General features: G+C 45.9%; 1 protein-coding gene across 5 annotated transcripts in view; it reads left to right on the forward strand.

Moving 5' to 3' along the window:
* The window catches only part of LOC105465388 (ubiquitin specific peptidase 39), an 87667-nt gene that overhangs the window by 16840 nt on the left and 46086 nt on the right, over positions 1-24741 (forward strand). For 3 of the 5 annotated variants that reach the window (XM_071077005.1, XM_071077004.1, XM_071077006.1), the window contains exons 7-13: positions 4436-4513; positions 5768-5835; positions 7585-7773; positions 10139-10281; positions 14387-14522; positions 17646-17732; positions 18458-18550. In XM_071077005.1, the coding sequence (XP_070933106.1) occupies positions 4436-4513; positions 5768-5835; positions 7585-7773; positions 10139-10281; positions 14387-14522; positions 17646-17732; positions 18458-18505 (749 nt within the window). In that variant the 3' untranslated portion in view covers positions 18506-18550. Of the gene's footprint in view, positions 1-4435; positions 4514-5767; positions 5836-7584; positions 7774-10138; positions 10282-14386; positions 14523-17645; positions 17733-18457; positions 18989-24741 lie in introns of those variants that run through there. The other 2 variants (XM_071077003.1, XM_011713824.3) reach the window with 2 other exon arrangements.

Below are 24741 nucleotides of genomic sequence, written 5' to 3' on the forward strand. Positions count from 1 at the left end.
CTTTTATTAAACACCTGTCACCTATCCTCATTTTTTCATGTCCCGCATTAGGGTATTCTGATGATTTTTTTTTTTTTTTTTTTTGAGACCGAGTCTTACTCCATTGCCCAGGCTGGAGTGCAGTGTTATGATCTGTGCTCACTGCAACCTCTGCCTCCCGGGTTCAAGGGATTCTCCTGCCTCAGCCTCCCAAGTAGTTGGGATTACAGATGCCCGCCAACGTGCCAAGCTAATTTTTGTATTTTTAGTAGAGAGGGGGTTTCACCATGTTGGCCAGGCTGGTCTTGAACTCCTGACCTCAAGTGATTCACCCACTTTGGCCTCCCAGAGTGCTGGGATTATGGGTGTGAGCCACTGCACCCAGCCTCTGATGAACTATTTTGACTGTTTTTATCTCTCCAGACCCAATGTGTTATTGCCTTATGAGTAAGGCGGACAGTGTAACTTTGTACCTGAATCTCATATCATATCGTCTAGCATCCATATTAGTTTGTTCAACATTCACTCATGGTGCTAGGTTTTAGAGCAGCAGGGATAAAATACAAGATTTTTCTCTTTGAAGAACTCACAGTCTAGTGGGGAAATAAAGTTATGTAGAAAGATTGAGTGTGCTGGCACAAGCCTGTGGTCTGAGCTGCTTGGGAGGCTGAGGCAGGTTGCGTGAGCCCAGGAGTTCAAGGCTACAGTGAGCTATGATCACACCACTGCACTCCAGCTGGGTAACGGAGGAAGACCCTGTCTTTAAAAATAAGTAAGCAGACTGGGCGTGGTAGCTCACGCCTGTAATCCCAGCACTTTGGGAGGCCGAGGCGGGTAGATCACAAGGTCAGGAGATCGAGATCATCCTGGCTAACACGGTGAAACCCCGTCTCTACTAAAAATAGAAAAATTAGCCGGGCGTGGTGGCGGGCGCCTATAGTCCCAGCTACTTGGGATGCTGAGGCAGGAGAATAACGTGAACCCAGGAGGCGGAGCTTGCAATGAGCTGAGATTGCGCCACTGTACTCCAGCCTGGGTGACAGAGCTAGACTCCGTCTCAAAAAAAAAAAAAAAAAATTAGTAAGCAATTTCAACTGTCTTTTTTTTTTTTTTTGAGACGGAGTCTCGCTCTGTTGCCTAGGCTGGAGTGCAATGGCACGATCTTGGCTCACTGCAACCTCTGTCTCCCAGAATCAAGTGATTCTCCTGTCTTAGCCTCCTGAGTAGCTGGGACTACAGGCATGTGCCACCATGCCTGGCTAATTTTTTTGTATTTTTAGTAGAGACGGGGTTTCATGGTGTTAACCAGTCTGGTCTCAATCTCCTGACCTCGTGATCCGCCTGCCTCAGCCTCCCAAAGTGCTGGGATTACAGGCGTGAGCCACCGCGCCTGGCTCAACTATCTTTTTTTAGAAAAGGTAATTACAGGTGTTAAGTGCTGTGCTATGGGAGGGGAGCATGGAGTAAGGACCCCCTCAACTGAACATGTGGGAGGTAGATAAGAGGTCAGAGTGGAGGAAGAGACCCTGAGTTTTAGGTAGATGTGGAGGCAGGTTGGGATGGGGAGTGAACATTCCAGGTAGAGAGGACATGGTGGGCAGAAGAGAAAAGTGCCTGGCATAGACAGACTGCAAGTAGCGGGACCCTTGGACTCCAGGGGTCAATGGAGAGCCAAGGTGTAGCTCCTGAGGGAGGGACCAGATGGCCTGGTTTGTAAGCCACCATAAAGAGCTTGGATTATATCCTGACAATAGCTGGAGTCATTGAAGGCTTTTTTTTTTTTTTTTTCCCCCGGAGAGGGAGTCTCACTCTGTTGCCCAGCCTGGAGTGCAGTAGTGTGATCTCAGCTCACTGCAGCTTCTCTCTCCCGGGTTCAAGCAATTCTCCTGCCTTAGCCTCTCGAGTAGCTGGGAATACAGGCACCTGCCACCATACCTGGCTAATTTTTTGGTATTTTTAGTAGAGACGGGGTTTCACTATGTTGGTCAGGCTGGTGTTGAACTCCTTACCTCAGGTGATCCGCCTGCCTCGGCCTCCCAAAGTACTGGGATTACAGGCGTGAACCACTATGCCCGGCCTCATTGAAGGCTTTTAACAAAGATGTGACATCAGACTTAATTTGTTTTAAAAACATTATTCTAGCTGGGCATGGTCATTCACACCTGTAATCCCAGCACTTTGGGAGGTCGAGGTGGGTGGATCGCTTGAGCCCAGGAGTTCGAGACCATCCTGCGCAACATAGTGAGACCCTGTATCTATAACAAGTTTTTAAAAATTACCCAGGCATGGTGGTGTGTACCTGTAGTTCCAGCTACTTGAGAGGCTGAGGTTGGAGGATCGCGCGAGCCTAGGAGGTAGAGGCTGTAGTGAGCCATGTTAGCTCCACTGTACTCCAGTCTGGGCAACAGAGTGAGACCTCTATCTGTAAAATAAAAAGAAAAACATTATTCTGGCTGAGGATTGACTTAGAGGGGAAGTCGAGTAGTGGCTTTTAAGAGTCTCTCAAAAGCCTATTTCTCCTTAGTTAAGGAGAAATAGGAGGAATCAAAAGTGATAAGGAATGGGGCCCATGGAGCACTTGGTTCAGGGTTAGTAGGAAATAAGATACACTTCGGATTGGATAATATATATTGATCAGAAGCCCTATGATTTAGTCTCAGCCGAGCAGAAGTTATAAGCTATTTGGGCTTGGCAATTGATGGTGTTTAGTAGTTTACAACATGGCCAATAAAATCTTAATCTGGGGCCAGGCACCCTGGCTCATGCCTGTAATCCCAGTACTTTGGGAGGCCGAAGTGGGAGGATTGCTTGAGCCCAAGAGTTCAAGACCAGCCTGAGCAACATAGGGAGACTCCCTCTTGACAAAAAATCGAAAAGTTAGCCGGGCATGATGGCACACGCCTGTAGTCCCAGCTACTTGGGAAACTGAGGTGGAAGGATTCCTTGGGCCTGGGAGGCAGAGCTTGCAGTGAGCTGAGGTTGTGTCACTGCACTCCAGCCTGGGCGACAGAGCGAGACCCTGTGTCGGGAAAAAAAAATCTGGGTGCCTCACCCTTCTAAACAGTTGACAGCCTGTTTGTGTGCTTTGTAGGACCATCTAATTCCCAGGAACTAGGTGGTTAGGTTATCTTGTGTTTATAGGGACATTTCTGTTTCTGGACCAACTCTCTGAGCTCCCAGGGTTTTATATTAAGGCTGCAACAAAGGAAACAATTTTTGCTGAGAATGATGTTTTTGTGGACCATGAATGGATGGATCAATGTCAGCATTCACTGTGTTCCACAGGTGACTTCTGGCCTGAAGGTGGATAGTGGGGCCTGTCAGCTTTTGGCAGTTTGGAAAGTTATGGCATAATTGGGTTGTAGAGTTGCAGAAAAATCAGTTGAGAATGAATATGTCTGGTTTCTTCTATCACAGCCACTGTTGGCTATGATAGTTACGATGTCACATAAACATGATTTCCTCCATCTCTGAGACCTAGTAGGTTATTACTTGCCTAGCGTTTAGATGTGTGAAGTGTTTCTTGCTGTGGTAGTTTGTTGTCATGTAAAAGCATTCTATGTATGGAATAAAAAGAAAATCATCTATGGAGTTGTCAGGGGTCTCTGGGTTTAGGGAAATGAAATCGAGGAAGATATACTATAGTCTTTGACATTTGAATTGGGTGAGCAAAGAGGAACTAAATAGAAGCAAATCTTAGTTGATGAGAAAGTAAACATTAGGCTGAGGTGGGAGGATCCCTTGAGGTCAAGAGTTTGAGACCAGCCTGGCCAACATGGTGAAGCCCCATCTCTACTAAAAATACAAAAATTAGCTGGGCCTGGTGGCAGGCGCCTGTAATCCCAGCTACTTGGGAGGCTGAGGTGGGAGAATCGCTTGAACCCTGGAGGGGAGGTTGTAGTGAGCTGAGATCATGCCACTGCACTCCAACCTGGGCAGCAGAGCGAGATTCTGTCTCAAAAAAAAAAAGTAGCCATTATCCCAGAAATGTCTGAGTGGCAGGCTCTGTAGACAGCATTTTCATGGAATATTGTCAACCTGCTTGTTTCCAGAACCCCTTGTTCTGTATGCCTTTTCAGTCTGTATGCTAGTCACTTTCCTACAAGATAGGAATCTTTGTGAGCTACAGAAGGGAAGAAGAAAGTGTGAGCTCACTCTGGAGAGAAGTGGATGTTAAAAGGTCATATTCATTTGTTTTGGTCATCCCTGAGTGATACAATACAGTCCTGGTATGAATCAGATAGCCTATGGAGAGAGTCAAGATCAGAAGAGTTAGAGCTTGACCTTGAGGAGTGCCAGCATTTAATGATCAGATAGAGGAGGATGCACAGGAGTTGGGATGGGATGGCATGGCCAGAGAGGAAGGGGGAGAATCAGGAATGCCAACCAGTGCATGGTTTAAGTTAACTCTAATGCCACTTAGCTTCAACGTTTTCTATCCTTCCTTTTTTTCCAGGAGATGGAGTCGACTTTCTGTCTTGGTTTCTGAATGCTCTGCACTCAGCTCTGGGGGGCACAAAGAAGAAGAAGAAGAGTAAGTCATTTACTGATAAAAAAAAAAAGGAGCTCTTTTGTTCCCTTTTAAAAAACTTTGCGTCTGGGCGAGATGGCTCATGCTTATAATCCTCTTTGAGAGGCCGAGGTGGGTGGATTACCTGAGGTCAGGAGTTTGAGACCGGCCTGGCCAACATGGTGAAACCCCATCTCTACCAAAAATACAAAAGTTAGCCAGGTGTGGTGGCTGTAGTCCTAGCGACTTGTGGGGCTGAGGCAACTTCCCATTCTTTTGTTAACTCTTTATCTGGGGTAGGGTGGTATCTGTTTTATACATAAACTAAATGTTCTTTCCGAATAGGCCCCTCTGCATAGTTTTTGCTAGAATATGGTTATAGTCACAATGATATTTTATTTTATGTATTTTTTGAGACGGAGTCTTGCTCTGTCACTTAGGCTGGAGTGCAGTGGCACAGTCTCAGTTCATGGTAGCCTCCATCTCCTAGGTTCAAGCAGTTCTCCTCCCTCAGCCTCCCAAGAGTAGCTAGGATTACAGGCACCTACCACCACGCTCAGCTAATTTTTGTATTTTTAGTAGAGATGGGATTTCACCTTGTTGGCCAGGCTGGTCTCAAACTCCTGACCTCAGGTGATCTGCCCAAAGTGCTGGGATTATAGGCGTGATGGTGTCTTGATGTGGGATTGTGGCCTGTTGCTCTTCCCACTGGATGGCCCTGCCCTCTCTACCAGGTGTCTTCAGCCTGTGTTAACCCTGTGAGCTCTCAAACTTACGTTTTGGCAAGATTCTAGAACTTGGTTGTGCTTTCTCTCTTGTTGCTTTGATCCTGTTCTGGCCCATCTCTTAGTCTGTCATTGTCCTCTTGTCTTCATTACAGTTTGGACATTGTCTTCCTTTGAAAGTAGCTTATGGTTATGGGAAGTTCCTTGGTTTTCCTTGTTTCTCTTGTGAATTTTTTTTGTAATTCATGTATTGCCGGGCTCTGTAAATCATTCCTTCATTTTGAATACATTTACCTTTTCTTTTATGGACCAGGCCCTGTGATGGAGGATCAAAAGTTGTCTTAAGGAAGAGAAATAAAGTAATTATTTACACAAATAATTATAAAGGTACCCTGGTGGTATATGGTACAAAAGGAAACTTCTGTGTTTAGTGAGAGCTCTGGGTCTTTTGTTGGAAGATGCTGGTTTATTTCAGAAATTTACAAGCTGGAAATATATTTTAGACATGTTTTCCATCCTCATGGAATTTGTCTCTTGCTTCCTGTTTGTGCAGCTATTGTGACTGATGTTTTCCAGGGGTCCATGAGGATCTTCACTAAAAAGCTTCCCCATCCTGATCTGGTGAGTTAGCTGAGCCTGGGTCATGGACTGATTTATATTGCTTGAGGGGACGTAGGGGAGATGAAGAGATGCTTAGAGAACTGACAAGCCTGCTTGCCCCATGAAGAGGTTCAACAAAGCCACCTGCCTAGTGGCAGCTCACTTTTCAGTTTGGGAGTTAGTGGTTGGATGTACTTTGCTGGTTGAAGTGTTCTGGCCAACTAAGTGGTGCTGCTGTGTTTTTTCAGAAAGCTCAGCTAAGCTTTCTTTTTGTTTTTCTGAGACGGTCTTCCTCTTTCGCCAAGGCTGGAGTGCAGTGGCGCCATCTCCACTCACTGCAACTTCTACTTTCTGGGTTCAAACGATTCTCTTGCCTTAGCCTCCTCAGTAGCTGCGAATACAGGCGCTTACCACCATGCCTAGCTAATTTTGTGTTTTTAGTAGTGATGGGGCTTCACCATGTTGGTCCAGGCTGGTCTGGAACTCCTGACCTCAGGTGATCTGCCTGCCTTGGCCTCCCAAACTGTTGGGATTACAGGCATGAGCCACTGCGCCTGGCCCTCAGCTAAGCTTCTTAGATGGTCTTAGAGCTTTTCTTTTTTGAGATGGAGTTTTGCTCTTGTTGCCCAGTCTGTAGTGCAATGTCATGATCTCAGCTCACTGCAGCCTCCACCTCCCGGGTTCAAGCAATTCTCCTGCCTCAGCCTCCCAAGTAGCTGGGATTACAGGCATGTACCACCAAACCTGGCTAATTTTTCTATTTTTAGTAGAGACGAGGTTTTACCATGTTGGTCAGGCTGGTCTCAAACTCCTGACCTTAGGTGATCCACCCGCCTCGGCCTCCCAAAGTGCTGGGATTACAGGCGTGAGCCACTGTGCCTGGCCCACTTTCTTTCTTTTTTTAATGGATTTTTTTTTTTTTTCTTTTTGAGACAAGATCTCACTCTATCACTCAGGCTGAGTGTAGTGGTGTGATTATGGTTCACTGCAGCCTCAACCTCCCCTGCTCAAGTGATCCTACCACCTCAACCTCCCCAGAAGCTGGGACTATAGATGCACAGCAGCACACTGGGCTAATTTTTAATTTTTATTTTAGTTTTATTTATTTATTTATTTATTTAATTGAGACGGAGTTTCACTCTTGTTGCCCAGGCTGGAGTGCAATGGCACGATCTTGGCTCACTGCAACCTCCGCCTCCCAAGTTCAAGTGATTCTCCTGCCTCAGCCTCCCAAGTAGCTGGGATTACAGGCATGCACCACCATGCCTAGCTGATTTTGTATTTTTAGTAGAGATGGGGTTTCTCCATGTTGGTCAGGTTGGTCTCGAACTCCCGACCTCAGGTGATCTACCTCCCTCTACCTCCCAAAGTGCTGGGATTACAGATGAGAGCCGTCGTGCCCGGCCAGTTTTTTATTTTTTGTAGAGATAGAGTCTCCCCGTGTTGCCCAGGCTGGTCTCGAAGTCTTGGACTCAAGCAGTCCTCTCACCTTTGTCTCCCAAAGTGTTGAGATTACAGGCGTGAGCCATCACACTTGGCCTCAGAGCTTTTTAGATAGTCTGGTATATAAGCAAAATCTCTTTAAAGAAGGAAACCTGTTGGTTCTTAAGTTAATCTAACCAGGTGGTGCATGCCAACTGCCCAGTCTCTCAGGCACCTCTCTTTGTTCTTTGAGATGAAGGAAATGTCAGTGTAGCAAAACACCGGTTCTGTGTTTGTTCTTATACCACTCACACTTCTTTCCTCTCTTTTCTTCTCATTCATTTCTAGCCAGCAGAAGAAAAAGAGCAGTTGCTCCATAATGATGAGTACCAGGAGACGATGGTGGAGTCCACTTTTATGTACCTGACACTTGACCTTCCTACTGCCCCCCTCTACAAGGACGAGAAGGAGCAGCTCATCATTCCCCAAGTGCCACTCTTCAACATCCTGGCCAAATTCAATGGCATCACTGAGAAGGTAGCCCATTAACACACCTGCCCTGCCTATACTTATCTTTGCGCTCTCTACTTTTTCATTTTCTTTTTTTTTTCTTTTTTTTTTTTTTTTTTTGAGACGGAGTCTCGCTCTGTCGCCCAGACTGGAGTGCAGTGGCTGGATCTCAGCTCACTGCAAGCTCCGCCTCCCGGGTTCACGCCATTCTCCTGCCTCAGCCTCCCGAGTAGCTGGGACTACAGGCGCCAGCCACCTCGCCCGGCTAGTTTTTTGTATTTTTTAGTAGAGACGGGGTTTCACCGTGTTAGCCAGGATGGTCTCGATCTCCTGACCTCGTGATCCGCCCATCTCGGCCTCCCAAAGTGCTGGGATTACAGGCTTGAGCCACCGCGCCCGGCCTTTTTTTTCTTTTTCAAGACAGTTTTGCTCTTGTCGCCCAAGCTGGAGTGCAGTGGCATGATTTCAGCTCACTGCAATCTCCACCTTCCAGTTTCAAGTGATTCTCCTGCCTCAGCCTCCTGAGTAACTGGGATTACAGACATCCACCACCATGCCCAGCTAATTTTTTTGTATTTTTAGTAGAGATGAGATTTCAGCATGTTGGCCAGGCTAGTCTCGAACTCTTGACCTCAAGTGATCCATCTGCCTCGCCTCCCAAAGTGCTGGAATTATAGGCGTGAGCCACCACGCCCGGCCCATTATCATTTTATACATAAGAATCACCACATGTATGTAATGTATTTATTTTAAAGTATATTGACTTTATTGAGCCTCCCAGACTCCTTGGTATTTCTAGCTGGTCACCCCCAGCTCTTAACTTACAGTGCCCATCTTTTTATTATTTTCTGAGACAGGGTCTTGCTCTGTCACCCAGGCTGGGGTGCAGTGGCATGATCATGGCTCACTGCAACTTCAAACTCTTGGGCTCAAGTGATCCTCTCACCTTAGCCTCCTGAGTAGCTGGGACTTTTTAGTAGAGATGGGGTTTCTCCATGTTGGTCAGGTTGGTCTCGAACTCCCGACCTCAGATGATCCACCCGCCTCGGCCTCCCAAAGTGCTGGGATTACAGGTGAGAGCCATCGTGCCTGGCCAATTTTTTATTTTGTGAAGAAAAAAAAGACACGCTTCCCCACGCCCAGCTAAGTTTTTTTGTAGAGAGAGCTCTCACTCTGTTGCCCAGGCTGGTCTTTAACTCCTGGCCTCAAGGTATCTTCCCACCTTGACCTCCCAAAGTGTTGGGATTATAGATGTGAACCAGTGCCCAACCACAGTGCCCCCTCTTGTACTTCTCATATATCCTTTTTTCAGCTTTCTGCCTGCTTCTGGGTAGTATAGAGAAAGGAAGGTCATTTAGGAGAGGAGAAACTCCAAAAAGTGGGGAGATATACTTTTTTTTTTGAGATGGAGTCTCACTCTGTTTCCTTGTCTGGAGTGCAGTGGTGTGATCTCAGCCTACTGCAACCTCTGCCTACCGGGTTCAAGCAATTCTTCTGCCTCAGCCTCCTGAATAGCTGGGACTACAGGTACATGCCACCATGCCCAGCTAATGTTTGAATTTTTAGTAGAGATGGGGTTTCACCATGTTGGCCAGGCTGGTCTCGATCTCCTGGCCTCAAGTGATCTGCCTGCCTCAGCCTCTCAAAACATTGGGATTATAGGCATGAACCATCATGCCTGGTTAGCTTGCTTTCTTTACATACATATTTATATATATATATATATATTTTTTTTCTTTTTCCTTTTTTTTTTTTTTGAGACAGAGTCTCACTCTTGTCGCCCAGGCTGGAGTGCAGTGACGCGATCTCGGCTCACTGCAAGCTCTGCCTCCCGGGTTCACGCCATTCTCCTGGCTCAGCCTCCCGAGTTGCTGGGACTATAGGCGCCCGCCACCACACCCAGCTAATTTTTTGTATTTTTAGTAGAGACAGGATTTCACCATGTTAGCCAGGATGGTCTCGATCTCCTGGCCTCATGATCCACCGGCCTTGGCCTCCCAAAGTGCTGGGATTACAGGCGTAAGCCACCGTGCCCGGCCTTTTTTTTTTTTTTTTTTTTTTTTTCTTTTTTTTCTTTTTTAGTAGAGATTGGGTTTCACCATGTTGTCAAGGCTCGTCTGGAACTTCTGTGCTGAAGTGATCCGCCTGCCTCGGCGTCCTATAGTGATAGGATTACAGGCGTGAGCCACCAGGCCTGGCCTTTTTTTTAAGTCAGCCTTAGCCAAACTGCACATCCTAAGCCTCATACATAATTTCTGGGACCAAGAGTCTTGTGAACTTTCGGTGTGAGGCAAAATTACATTTTCAAAAACCAAAATGAAAACCTCATGCCCCTGCTCTAATACCTACTGAACTTCAGCACTAATTTGATAATTTTCTTTTTTTTCTCTAGGAATATAAGACTTACAAGGAGAACTTTCTGAAGCGCTTCCAGCTTACCAAGCTACCTCCATATCTAATCTTTTGTATCAAGAGATTCACTAAGAACAACTTCTTTGTTGAGAAGAATCCAACTATTGTCAATTTCCCTATTACGTAAGTAACACCCTGCTTCACTTCCTCTCACGGGGAGTGAACCTGGATTTCTTCTCTTATGTTTTTACCAGTATTAATTTTGGACTGTCTTAGTTGGGGATTACAATTAACAGAGCCTACCTACAGTAGATAACAGTTTTTATTGGAAGGATACACTTAACTTCAGGGACCACAAAAGATGGATGTTTACTAGGAGGCAATCCCTGTTTTATCTCCTCTCCTGTTGCTGGCCGGAAATTATAGTCCTCCTGCGTAGAGAAGAAGAAATGATGCAAGTAGGATAGGACAAGTAGAATTCTGCCTGGTTTGGAAGATGTCCTGAGTAGTGAGGGTCTGCCCATCTATTTGCTGGCTATCACACCTTTTTGCACACTGGAGTTGTACTAGATGCTTTTAATTTGCTTCCTTCTAACTCAGAAAACTTCTGCAAAATCCTTTTGGGGGTAGACTGTTGGTTTTCAGTTCTCAAGAGACAAGGTTTTTCACACTTAAGAAGATGTTGGGCCGGTCATGGTGGCTCACCTGTAATCCCAGCACGTTGGGAGGCCAAGGCAGATGGATTGCTTGAGCTCAGGAGTTCAAGACCAGCCTGGGCAACATGGCAAAACCCCTTCTCTACAAAAAAAATACAAAAAATCAGCCCGATGTGGTGGTGCACACCTGTAGTCCCAGCTACTTGAGGGGCTGAGGCAGGAGGATTACTTGAACCTTGGAGATTGAGGCTACAGTGAGGTGAGATGGTGTCACTGCCCTGCAGCCTGGGTGATAGAGTGTGACTGTGCTCAAAAAAAAAAAAAGAAAGAAAGAAGGAGTGTCAGTTTTAAATTCTACGTAGCGTTTAAGAAGGTAGTATCTAAAATTAAGAGGCCCGAGTTTTAGGCTGCCTTAGTGGTGGGCCCTCAGACCCGTAGTTTGCATGTTTTCTGGGTATGTTCTCTCAAAGATAAAATGAGCAGCTTGGAGTAGATGGGCCTGAGCCCTCGGGGTTTGTCCAGGTGTAACATCTTGTTATAGTATTGCTAGGACTCTTAGAACCATGGAGGGTGAGGAGAGAGAACATTTGCAGTTGAGAATTACAGGGCAATTTTCTCTTTTCTCTTTTCCCCCACTTTTCTCCACTAACATTTTGTTTGTGAGACAGTAGAATTAAATAGGGAGACATGGAGGTTTGTTCTCTGCCTCCTTGAGTAGGATGGCAGAGCTGCTTTCTTTTTTTTTTTTTTTTTTTTTGAGACGGAGTCTCGCTCTGCCGCCCAGGCTGGAGTGCAGTGGCCGGATCTCAGCTCACTGCAAGCTCCGCCTCCCGGGTTCACGCCGTTCTCCTGCCTCAGCCTCCCGAGTAGTTGGGACTACAGGCGCCCGCCACCGCTCCCGGCTAGTTTTTTTTGTATTTTTTAGTAGAGACGGGGTTTCACCGTGTTAGCCAGGATGGTCTCGATCTCCTGACCTCGTGATCCGCCCGTCTCGGCCTCCCAAAGTGCTGGGATTACAGGCTTGAGCCACCGCGCCCGGCCTGAGCTGCTTTCTTTGAAAGTCTGTGCATCAGGGTTTTATTTCAGCACTAGCCTCTTGTGAATTACCAGTCATCTGTCTGTTCCTGGTAGGTAGGGGCAGTCTTGATTCCAAGGGCAGCTCCAGAGGGAGGAAGACTGTGTATCAATGATACTTCCTGCTCAGTTGCCACAGAAATTTCCTTGTCCCATTGTTTTCTTTTATGGGCCTAGAGTAGGCCCAGTATAAAAGTTTGTCCTTCAGAAAGCTTACTTCAGAGAAGTTAAGAGAAAACTTGGTTCTTAACTAGGCAGTCTTTTAGAGAACATCAAATTGTGACTAATTTTGGAAACTTGCACTTTTAAATATTTTATGTGCTGTAATTACTTCGAGTAATACGATTCTGGATCATTTCATCGTCCATACTTCTTGAAAAGGATCCTTTTCATACCTGTCTTCTCCTGTGATTTATTCATAACACATCCTATTTTTGTCAGAGTTATCAGACTTACAGTGATTAGGCACCCTCTGCTTATTTGGAGACAGATTTTTGAGGGCAGGTTTAAAGTTTCACTTTCAGGTAATTAGCCATTCTCTTAACTGGTCTGTTGCTGTGGCTGGGAGATGAGTATAGTTTGCTCTTTTAGGCTGGGTGCAGTGGCTCACATCTGTAATGTCACCACTTTGGGAGGCCGAGGTGGGAGGTTTGCTTGAGCTCAAGAGTTTGAGACCAGCCTGGACAATATAGCAAGATCTCGTCTCTACTAAAAAAAAAAAAAATGAATAGTTTGCTCCTTTTCCTGTTTACTAAAACAAAATGATTAAACGTAGTATTTCTCTTTTGCCACATGGACAGTTTTGGTTCAGTCATGAAATCTTGAGTATAAAGACTTCTCCGGGCTGGGCGGGTGGCTCACGCCTGTAATCCCAGCACTTTGGGAGGCCGAGGTGGGTGGATCATGAAGTCAGGAGATCGAGACCATCCTGGCTAACACAGTGAAACCCCGTCTCTACTAAAAATACAAAAAGTAGCCGGGCGTGGTGGTGGGCACCTGTAGTCCCAGGTACTGGGGTGGCTGAGGCAGGAGAATGGCGAGAACCCAGGAGATGGCGCTTGCAGTGAGCCGAGATAGCACCATTGCACTCCAGCCTGGGCGACAGAGTGAGACTCTGTCTCAAAAAAAAAAAAAAAAAAAAAAAGACTTCTCTGATACTCATTTAGACAAGTCTAGTCAGCTTTTTTTCAAGCTGAAGAGAAAATGAGAAGTCAGTTTTTGGCAGCAGGAAGGCAGGTTGGCTATCTAGAGCTCACATGGACTGAGGACTCATACCTCCCATTTTTTTTTTTGGAGATGGAGTCTCGCTCTGTTGCCCAGGCTGGAGTGCAGTGGCGTGATCTCGCTTCACTGCAACCTCTGCCTCCCAGGTTCAAGCAATTCTCCTGCCTCAGCCTCCTGAGTGGGTGGGACTACAGGTGCATGCCGCCGCACCCAGCTAATTTTTTTTTTTTGCACTTTAGTAGAGGCAGGGTTTCACCATGTTGCCCAGGCTGGTTTCGAACTCCTAAGCTCAGGCAGTCTGCCCACCTTGGCCTCCCAAAGTGTTGGGATTACAGGCATGAGCCACTGCACCTGGCCTCTATTTTCTTAACGGTAAATGTTTATTGCAGTCTGACTGCATCATATATGGGACACTGTCCGTCTGTAGAAACAAATAGCTGTCACCAATACATAGGAAGCTACATATAATAATTACAACAAAGTTGTATGTTTGTTTATTACCACATGGTTTACATTTTAAACTCTGTAATTTGAAAAGTTAATAGATTCACAGTCTGACTTCAAAGGGAGATATATAACTGGACGTGACCACCATTAGCTGTTTCTTGTGAACTCTTCAGTAATAACATGGTTTTGTTTCATGTAATGAGTTGTAGCACATCAAACAACTTTTATGATGTAATATCTTTTTTATTTTACTTTGTATTGTTTAAGTTTTTATAAATATTTGTAGGCTCCAAAATGATATATTTTCCTAAAATTATGTGTTTAAAATAGTCTCTTAATAATCTTGTTAACTGTCTATATGTTTTCCTTTTTAACTGTTTGAAAGTTCTTCTTTTTGGGGGTTTTGTGAGACAGGGTCTCACTGTCGCCATGGCTGGAGTGCAGTAGTGTGGTCCTGGCTCACTTTAGCCGTAATCTCCTGGACTCAAGTGATCCTCTCACCTCAGCCTCCTGAGTAGCTAGGACCACAGGCATGTACCACCATGTCTGGCTGATTTTTTTTTTTTTTTGTAGGGGTCGCACTACATTGCCCAGGCTGGTCTTGAACTCCTGGGCTCAAGCAGTCCTCCTACCTTGACCTCTCAAAGTGTTGGGATTATAGGTATAAGCCACTTCCTGTCATTTATTTATTTATTTATTTTTTTAGTCATGTGGGAAGCTGTGTAACCCTGTCATTCATTTTGGCATATTTTGTGAATTCCAACACAACTGGACCTTCTTGACTCTGCAGGCCTACTGAGAGCCTTTGTGGTCTGTTTGTGTAGGACAGCTTCCTTAGCTGCACAGCCTTTGTCTGATTATTCCGGCTTTATTTTCACCATTAACAGCAATGTGGATCTCAGAGAATACTTGTCTGAAGAAGTACAAGCAGTACACAAGAATACCACCTATGACCTCATTGCCAACATCGTGCATGATGGCAAGCCCTCCGAGGGCTCCTACCGGATCCATGTGCTTCATCATGTGAGTGGCTGCTGACCTAGTCTCATGGCACAGAGTGGCAAAAACAGGTGTTTCTTTGGCGTCTCAGAGGGCAGCTCCCTTCAGTTTGTCCTTGCTTGGCCTTGGCTTTGGGATTTTGCAAGTAATAGTGCTGTCAGTAGTTAGTTTAAGGCAGTGGTTCTCAATTTTAGCTACACATTGGACTCAGCTTGGGAGCTTTTCTTTTTTTCTTTTTTTTTTTTTTGAGACAGTCTCGCTCTGTAGCCCAGGCTGGAGTGCAGTGGTGTGATATTGGCTCACTGCAACCTCCGCCTCCTGGGTTCAAGCAGTTCTCTGCTGTAGCCTCCCAAATAGCTGGGATTATGGGATTACAGGTGCCCGTCACCATGCCCGGCTAATTTTTGTATTTTTAGTGGAGATGGGGTTTCACCATCTTGGCCAAGCTGGTCTTGAACTCCTGACCTTGTGATCCACCTGCCTTTGCTAATTAATACAAAAAAACTAGCCGGGCGAGGTGGCGGGCGCCTGTAGTCCCAGCTACTGGGGAGGCTGAGGCAGGAGAATGGCGTGAACCCGGGAGGCGGAGCTTGCAGTGAGCCGAGATCACGCCACTGGACTCCAGCCTGGATGACAGAGCGAGACTCTGTCTCAAAAAAAAGAAATCAGCTTGTTAGAAATGCAGACTCTCAGGCCCCTCAAACCTACTAAATCAGAACCTGGATTTTAACATGACCCTCTGATTTGTAAGAAATTAAAGTTTGTGGCTGGGCGCGGTGGCTCACACCTGTAATCCCAGCACTTTTGGAGGCCGAGGCGAGCAGATCACGAGGTCAGGAGATCGAGACCATCCTGGCTAACATGGTGAAACCCTGTCTCTACTGAAAATACAAAAAATCAGCCGGACGTGGTGGCGGGCGCCTGTAGTCCCAGCTACTCGGGAGGCTGAGGCAGGAGAATGGCATGAGCCCAGGAGGCGGAGCTTGCAGTGAACCGAGCTTGTGCCACTGCACTCCAGCCGGGGTGACAGAACGAGACTCCGTCTCAAAAAAAAAAAAAAAAAAAAAAAAAAAAAGAAATTTGCGAAGCACTGGTTTAGGGGCTCCCTTTCATCTTAAAAATTTTGTGAATTTATTTCAAGCTGAAAACAGATAAAACATGTACTTGATATATTTGATATCACATAGATTATTAGCATAAATTGTTCTCATTTGATTAGTCTCTTCTGGAACTGTGGGTTTAATCTTAACTAGCTTCTGTTTATCAAGTGCTTTACTGTGATTAGGCAGTACGCCAGTTACTTAATGTACATTAATCTCATTTTTTTTCATTAAAACACAATTCCAAGACAGGTGTCAGTATCATCTTTTTTACAGAGGAGGAGACCTAGGCTCCGAGTTTCAGTAATTGACCTCAAGTCAGTAGAATTAGGATTTGAACCCAAGTACTCTGCTTCAAAGCTCATGTCTTAACTCGTCCTTGAAGCAGGAATGGGAACTTGCTTATGTGATCCTGAGCTTTCCTTGTTTCCTGTTTTCTCAACTGTTATAATATCCAGAGGATCTGGAATGTTTATATTCTACAATAGTGGTTTTTGGCATGTCTTAGAACTTTGGTTGGATAAGGCAGGGTGGGCGGCCAGAGGTGCTTCTGCCTTAATCTAGAAACCTTTTTCCCTTGTTCGTGGAAGCATGAAGTGAGATATGTTTTGCTGTATTTGCAGCACTGGTTTCTTAGGCCAAAGGAATCAGGTTAGTGTGATAGACAGTGTCCACCAAGGACACCTTTTCTTGATGACCTGTTGCTTTTTTTTTTTTTTTTTTTTAAGACAGGGTCTCCGTCTGTCACTCAGGCTGGAGTGCAGTGGCATGATCTTGGCTCACTGCAACCTCCACCTCCTGGGTTCAAGTGATTCTCCTGCCTCAGCCTCCCAAGTAGCTGGGACCTACAGGCGCCTGCCACCACGCCTGGCTAATTTTTGTATTTTTGGTAGAGATGGGGTTTTACTATGTTGGCCAGGCTGGTCTCAAACTCCTGACCTCAAGTGATCCGCCCGCCTCGGCCTCCCAAAATGCTGGGATTACAGGCGTGAGCCCCTGCACCCAGCCAGGAATGTCCATATTTAGGTTCTCTCAGTGGTTGACACTGTGTACCTCATAAGTGCGAATGTCTAGTCTGTCATTTCTGAGCAGGAAGGAGACATAGGTGATGATTAGAGGGCTTCCTCTTTTCTCCACTTTAGTGTCCACTAAATTCCTTTTAAAAAGATGTACAGAAGTGTTTCAGACTCCATTGTACTTTAAGGGGCCAGGCACAGTGGCTTATTCCCATAATCCTAGCACTTTAGGAGGCTGAGGTGGGAGGATCTTTTGAGACCAGGAGCTAGCCTGGGCAACACAGTGGAACCCCATCTCTATTTAAAAAAAAAAATTAGCCAGTTGTAGTGGCACACACCTGTAGTCCCAGCTACCTGGGAGGCTGAGGCGGGAGGATTGCTTGAGTCCAGAGGGTCGAGGCTGCAGTGAGCTGTGGTTACACCACTGCACTCCAGCCTGAATGACAGAGTGAGACCCTGTCTCAAAAAAACAAACCAAATAGCAAACAAACAAACAAAAAAAACTGTACTTTAAAAAATTGAGTTTGCCATGATTGACACATCAAAAGTCCTGTTAATTGAATCAGGCCCACAGAAGTCATGTACCCTCTGTTTTTTTTTTTTTTTGAGACAGAGTCTCGCTCTGTCACCCAGGCTGGAGTATAGTGGTGCAATCTCGGCTCACTGCAAGCTCCGCCTCCCAGGTTCACGCCATTCTCCTGCCTCAGCCTCTTGAGGAGCTGGGACTACAGGCGCCCGCCACCACGTCCAGCTGATTTTTTGTATTTTAAGTAGAGATGGGGTTTCATCGTGTTAGCCAGGATGGTCTTGATCTCCTGCCCTCGTGATCCACCCGCATCGGCCTCCAAAAGTGCTGAGATTACAGGCGTGAGCCACCACGCCCGGCCCATGTACTCTCTTCTTTATGATTCTTGCTGGATGATGTCTAGTGGCTATTATTCTAATTTTTCTAACCTTGGCTATGATCATTTCCTTCTACACCCTTTTGGTTTTAGAGAGCAGACTAACCCAGCTCTTCATACTTTCTGCAGGGGACAGGCAAATGGTATGAATTACAAGACCTCCAGGTGACTGACATCCTTCCCCAGATGATCACACTGTCAGAGGCTTACATTCAGGTGGGTTGGCCACAGGCTTAGTGAGCCACAAATAGGTGGGGTATGGGGCCAGTGAGAGGAGTGGGCCAAGGCAGGAAGAGGGATAGAGTTAGGACCTTGGTTGGAGGGCCAGGTACCTGTTGGGAAGTACTTAGGAGTGAGTTGGGGCCAGAATATATGGCCCTGAAAGTCAAGCAGAGATTTTCAGAAAATAGTTATAAGAAAATGTATGAGTGAGCAAAGAAAGTTGTGATTATGGCTAGATTAGTTTTGCAGAAGTGTGCGGTCTAGTTTCAAGGAGGAAGGGAGGCTGGCTAGAAGTCGACTGTGAAGTACTCCTCAAGAGCCCCAGGCAGAGCTCTCTTTGTGACCCCACAGCACTTTCTGCTTGCCTTTTGTTTTAGTGCCGACCATATTGCTTTGCCTGTCTGTCCTCTCCATTGGATTGACCCGTGGAGCACAGAGCATCTCTGTCTTCTCTTTATGTAACTGCCCTAGTACCTGGCAAAAGAAGGAAGATTGAGACAAAAGCCATAGCTTTGTAAGAAGAAAGTGATACCTCTCCTAGAGATAACTGTTTCTTCCCTTCAGTGACTGTAGCCACTGTAGCAGATTTCCAGATGGAGTATAGCAGGTTTGTAAATGGCATGACGAGTTATCCATGGCCTGGCACAGAATAGGTATTTGACAAGTATCTGTTGACTGAATGCCTCCTAGACTTCAGTTTGTGTTTTCATTTCTTACAGATTTGGAAGAGGCGAGATAATGATGAAACCAACCAGCAGGGGGCTTGAAGGAGGCGTCCAGGGCTTTGCTTCCGAGGGCTGTGGCTGATGATGGTAAATAAGAACACAGAAGCTGTAGCTATTCAGCTATAGGCTGACTGGGGGCCTCCCTGGGCCAGCCCAGCTTGTATGGATTCTGGCTACACCAGAGCACCAGGAGCCCACTTGCCTGGGATGGCCCCACACTGTCACCCAGCTGTTCTTTGATCATTTTTTTCTAGATTAATGCTCCTTTCTCCCATGCATCGAGCTCCCTTCTAGCTTCAGCAGGGCAGAACCCTTCTCCAGATGTGTGTAACTTATGTCTGAGTATCTGGGAGTAGCTGAAGAACAGATAATTTCTTCCAAACATCAAGCCTTGGGATTCTTGGAGCAAGCAGAAAGCCAGTAACCTCACTCTTGTCTGTTAGAGGTGGAGGATTTTCCTATGGTTTCCTTCATTTCCTGATGTGTATTTTTAGATGGATTAAAGATTCTCCTGTTTTTAAACTAGCCTCTTGTTTTATATCTTTTCATTTGGTGGTTAGCTGAGGAAAATATTTTCCTTTTTAATCTTCACAAACTACCCTACAGTCTGACATCTGGCAGACACCATGCTCGCCCTTTCCTGTCAGCTTGTGGGTGGTGTGTCAGTTAGGATGCATTTATTTCTAAGTAGAAAAATGCTTGAGTCAAGGGGATACATTATTATTGTGCTTAACTAGAAGGCCAGAGGTGGGCAGTCTCCGGCTGCAGTGCAGGAATGAGTAAGGGAAGAGGAAAGAAAGGAAATACGAAGTTCTTCTCACTACAGTGCAATTCTGAGAAGGTCTCAACCAGGCCAGTGTGGAGCCCCAGGGCAAAGATTCCCTGTCAGACAATTCATCAGCTCTGTAGTGGGCTCTAGCAGCCTAGAAGAAGGGTGACCTTGGCATGAGCACTGTGGCAGGTCCAAAGATGTGGGAAGCAGCTGGAGGCAGCCAGTCAGCCTCAGCAAGTTCTCTTGAAGGGAGACAGGAGCCGTGCATTCCTGTGGTGCCACCCTTTACCTGGACACAACCCTGTCCTCACTTTCCTCTACCTCTCTGGAAGCTCCAGTATTTCCTTTGCAAGCTTATCTCTTTTATCCAGCTATTACATGTTGAGATTTCTCAAGATTCAGTCCTAGCATCAGTCTTCTTGCTGTTTACTTTTTCCCTAGGCCATTTTGGCTATGCCTAGGGCTTCACTTACCATTTTTATGGAATGACTCATAAACACATCTTAATCCCAGATTTCTCTAAACTCTTGAACTTCACTCTGTTGCCCAGGCTGGAGTGCAGTGGCACTCAGCTCACTGCAACCTCCACCTCCCAGGTTCAAGTGATTTCCGGCTAATTTTTGTCTTTTTATTTTTATTTTATTTTATTTTTGAGATGGCGTCTTGCTCCTTCTCCCAGGCTAGAGTGCAGTGGCGCGATCTCAGCTCACTGCAACCTCTGCCTCCTGGGTTCAAGTGTTTCTCCTGCCTCAGCTTCCTGAGTAGCTGGGATCACAGGCGCCCACCACCGTGCCCAGCTAATTTTTGTATTTTTAGTAGAGATGGGGTTTCATCATGTTGGCCAGGCTAGTCTCGAACTCCTGACCTCGTGATCCACCCCTGTCAGCCTCCCAAAGTGCTGGGATTACAGATGTGAGCTACCACGTCCAGCCAACTCTTAAAAAATTTTTAGTAGAGATAGGGTTTCACCATGTTGGCCAGACTGGTCTCGAACTCCTGACCTCAAGTGATTTGCCTGCCTCAACCTCCCAGAGTGTTGGGATTACAGGCATGAGTTATGGTGCCCAGCCCTATTTTGGGGTGTTTTAAAGTAAACTCAAACTTAACATTGTTCAGAACTGAGCTTGCAAGGTGTGGCTTCTGCCTGTAATCCTAGCACTTTGGGAGGCTGAGGTGGAAGAATTGTTTGTGACCAGGAGTTCAAGACTAGCCTGGCCAACATAGTAATACCCCATCTCTAACAACAACAAAAGTTAGCTGGGCATGGTGGTGTGTGCCTGTAGTTCCACCTACTTGGGAGGCTGAGGCAGGAAGATCCTTTGAGCGCAAGATTTGAGGCTGCAGTGAACCGTGGTTGTACCACTGCACTCCAGCCTGGGCAACAGAGCAAGACCTTGTCATTACAAAAAAGAAAAAAGCTAAGCTTGTGAGTTCCCCCCCCCCCCTTTTTTTTTTTTTTTTGAGACGGAGTCTCACTCTGTTGCCCAGGCTGGAGTGCAGTGGTGCGATCTTGACTCACTGCCGACCTCTGCCTCCCGGGCTCGAGTGATTCTCCTGCCACAGCCTCCCAAGTAGGTGGAACTACAGGTGTGTGCCCCACACCTGGCTGATTTTTGTACTTTTAGTAGAGATGGGGTTTCACCATGTTGGTCAGGCTGGTCTCGAACTCCTGACCTCAGGGGATCCGCTGACCTCGGCCTCCCAAAGTGTTGGGATTACAGGCATGAGCCACTGTGCCCAGCCATGAGTTTACCTTTAAACTTGACTATTTTTAAGATTACCCTATCTTGAAGATTATACTATCCAGTTACAGAAATTCATGTATTATAATCAGGGAAAGTTTAATTTCAATAATTATTAACTACAACAGGGGTTTGTAGTTGACAGGGGATTAGTTAGTAACAAGTAAAGAATGTAGAAATAACAGATACAAAGAGCTGCCACTACCTCTGGGGCTGACAGTGTCCAAAGCTGAGATCCAGACCTTGCTAAAAGTATGCTCTTTGAGCCTCATTAAAAATCTGCTTTGTAGTGTGCTTGGAAAAGCCATTCACAGGTGTCTCCCTGGAGGCCTCTGCTACAAAACTGTCCAGGGAGGAGAGAGTGCCAGCTGAAGCTACTGGGTGCCCGTGCTGTCCAAATGTATATGTTGTCTCCAAAAGCCAAGAAAAACCTATCAAACATTGTGCGTGTGTGTGTGTGTGTGTGTGTGTGTGTGTGTGTGAGGTGGTATGAGGTACAGCCACCTGTCTTACTTCGAAGAGAATATTTTGACATAACTCTATACTGTTGACTCCCCAGAAATGTCCCTGAGGTGGCAGGCCCCTGAATTGTTTTTGAGTTTAACTCCCAACTTCTTATTTATGTCTTACTAAGGCATTTAAAGTGCTTGGTACTTTCTGCTCATTGGATCCAACAGCGTAGTGTCATCACTATAGTGGACTAGTGTGATATTTTGTGGATTGCCAAGATGATCAAGATCTCTGTGAACTGTATTATGCTAGAGAGCAGAACTGACATAGTCCTGAGGTAACACTGGGAAGGTATACTGTTGGCCCTGCCAGGTAAAAGCAAACGACTTCTGGTGATCTTTATAAATTGATATGGAGAAATACCAATTTGATTCTAATTTAGTAGCTACATACCAAGTGCCAAGAGCTGTTCTTTATCAATGAAGATGCTACATCTGGCCCCGGGCGTGGTAGCTTACAGATGTAATCCCAGCAGCTTGGGAAGCCAAGGCAGGAGGATTGCTTGAACCCAGGAGTTCAAGACCAGCCTGGGCAACAAAGTGAGACCCCATCCCTACAAGAAAAATTAGCCGGGCATGGTGGCATGCACCTGTGGTCCGAGCTACGTGGGAGACAGGAGGATCACTTGAGTCAAGGCTGCAGTGAGCTGAGTTTGAGCTCTGGGTGACAGAGCAAGACACTATCTCAAAAAAAAAAAAAAAAAAAAAAAAAAAGGATACATCTGGGACAGCAGCTTCGGTTGGAGTCACTCTGATTAAGTTTACAATAGTCCACAGTCATTCTCCAAGATCCATCAGACTTCTGCACAGGCCCTTTGCCACTCTTATTTTAGTCTAAGCTATTGCCAATTTCTGTTTGCAGTGGTCTCAATAGGTCTCTCTACATTTTTTTGCCTCCTACCCCCAGTTTATCCATGCTTTAGTCAGAGTAATCTTTTAAAACACAAACCTGAGTCATTTCTCCCCCATACTCTGATCTCATGCTTAAAGACACTTCATTGGCTCTTAGGATAGCAAGTGAAATCCTCAGCTGCTAGCCTAATTTATCAGGAAGTTTCTACCTTTTTTTTTTTTTTTTTTTGAGACAGGGTCTGGCACTGTCGCCCAGGCTGGAGTGTAGTGGCATGATCTTGGCTCACTGCAACCTCCGCCTCCTGGGCTCAAGCCATCCTCCCACCTCAGCCTCCCGAGTAGCTGGGCCCACAGGCTTGCACCACTACACTACACTGGGCTAGTTGTTTTGATTTTTTTGTAGAGATGGTATTTCACCATGTTGCCCAGGCTGGCCTCACACTTGTGAGCTCAAGTGGTCTGCCTGCCTTGGCCTCCTGAAGTATTGGGATTATAGGCGTGAGCCACCGCGCCCGGCTCCCTGCTTGTTCTTGACCCCAGGCTCACTGAGCTTCATTCTATTGCTCAGATGTGCCACATGACATGAGGCCTCTATACCATCTGCTTCCTCTGTGAGGGATGCTCCTTCTTTCCCTTTTAATTCTTTCTCCTCCATGACCTCTCATACCCTTAATACCCTGTATATCTCTAATTGATGACCCTTATTGCACCTGAAAAATTTGTTTTTTCTGTGATTCTTTGATTAAGGCCTGTTTTTCCAACTAAACTCTCAAGTTACAAAGGATAGATAGAAACTTTTGTGCCCAGCCCTAAGGAAATGCTTGGCACTTGGAAGTCAATCACCCATATTTTATTTATTTATTTATTGAGATGGAGTTTTGCTCTTGTTACCCAGGCTGGAGTGCAATGGCACGATCTCGATTCACCACAACCCCCGCCTCCTGGGTTCAAGCAATTCTCCTGCCTCAGTTTCCCAGGTAGCTGGATTACAGGCATGCGCCACCATGCCTGGCTAATTTTGTGTTTTTATTTATTTATTTATTTATTTATTTTGAGACTGAGGCTGGCTCTGTCGCCCAGGCTGGAGTGCAGTGGCCGGATCTCAGCTCACTGCAAGCTCCGCCTCCCGGGTTTACGCCATTCTCCTGCCTCAGCCTCCCGAGTAACTGGGACCACAGGCGCCCGCCACTTCGCCTGGCTAGTTTTTTGTATTTTTTAGTGGAGATGGGGTTTCACCGTGTTAGCCAGGATGGTCTTGATCTCCTGACCTCGTGATCCGCCCGTCTCGGCCTCCCAAAGATTTTGTGTTTTTAGTAGAGATGGGGTTTCTCCATGTTGGTCAGGCTGGTCTTGAACTCTCAACCTCAAGTGATCTGCCCGCCTCGGTCTCCCAAAGTGCTGGGATTATAGGCATGGGCCACCGTGCCTGGCCAATCACCCATATTTTTTGAGTAAATGCTTTAGTACTTAGCCTGTGTTCTCTTTGTTGTCCTTTTGCACAAATGATTTTGTCTCTTTCTACCTTTCAAGATGGTGAAAATAGGTATTGTCACTTAAAAGTTTAGGGACTATTTCTTGGGAATATTTCTGGGGACTGTCATATCCTGTGTGATCTTGAGGTCCTTTGTGGGTGACACATGGCTTGCTTCCACCACTGCTGTCTGGGCTGGGGGCCTGGCCTGCATGTCTTCAAAGCTGGTCCCAGCATGCCCTTCCTCTTTTGGAGACCTCAAGGTCTGATCAGAGTTTGAAAGACACATGGGGAAGAAGTTAAATTCAATTTATGTTTTCTTAGCGTGACCCCACAGCCAGAAGTCACAGAGGAAAAGATAGATATGGAAAAAATACCCCAGATATATGATAGAGAAAAATTTGCAATGTATAGGACAGTAAATAAATGAATATACCTAGTTTATTTTTACTGGTAAAACAATAAAAAGAAACCTAAACAGAAAAGTGGGCAAAAAACCTAAGTAGGCATTTCACAAAAGATGAAATACAAATAGCCAGTAAACATGTGACGAGGTGTTTATTTGGTAACTAAAGAAATGCAAATTAGAACAACCATGAGACATCATTTAAAAATATTTTGGATTAGTGGGGAAAAAAAAAGGAACAAAACCAAGCCAAAACAAAACAAAACAAATACTTTGGATAGGTCAGGTGCAGTGGCTCACACCTGTAATCCCAGCACTTTTGGAGGCCAAAGCTGGTGGATCATCTGAGGTCAAGAGTTCAAGACCAGCCTGGACAACATGGTGAAACCCCGTCTCTACTAAAAATGCAAAAATTAACCAGGCATGGTAGCACACCCCTGTAATCCCAGCTACTCTGGAGGCTGAGGCGAGAGAATTGCTTGAACCTGGGAGGCGGAGGCTGCAGCGAGCTGAGATTGCGCCAATG

This window comes from Macaca nemestrina, chromosome 13 (assembly GCF_043159975.1).
Source record: "Macaca nemestrina isolate mMacNem1 chromosome 13, mMacNem.hap1, whole genome shotgun sequence".
Taxonomy (NCBI): domain Eukaryota; kingdom Metazoa; phylum Chordata; class Mammalia; order Primates; family Cercopithecidae; genus Macaca; species Macaca nemestrina.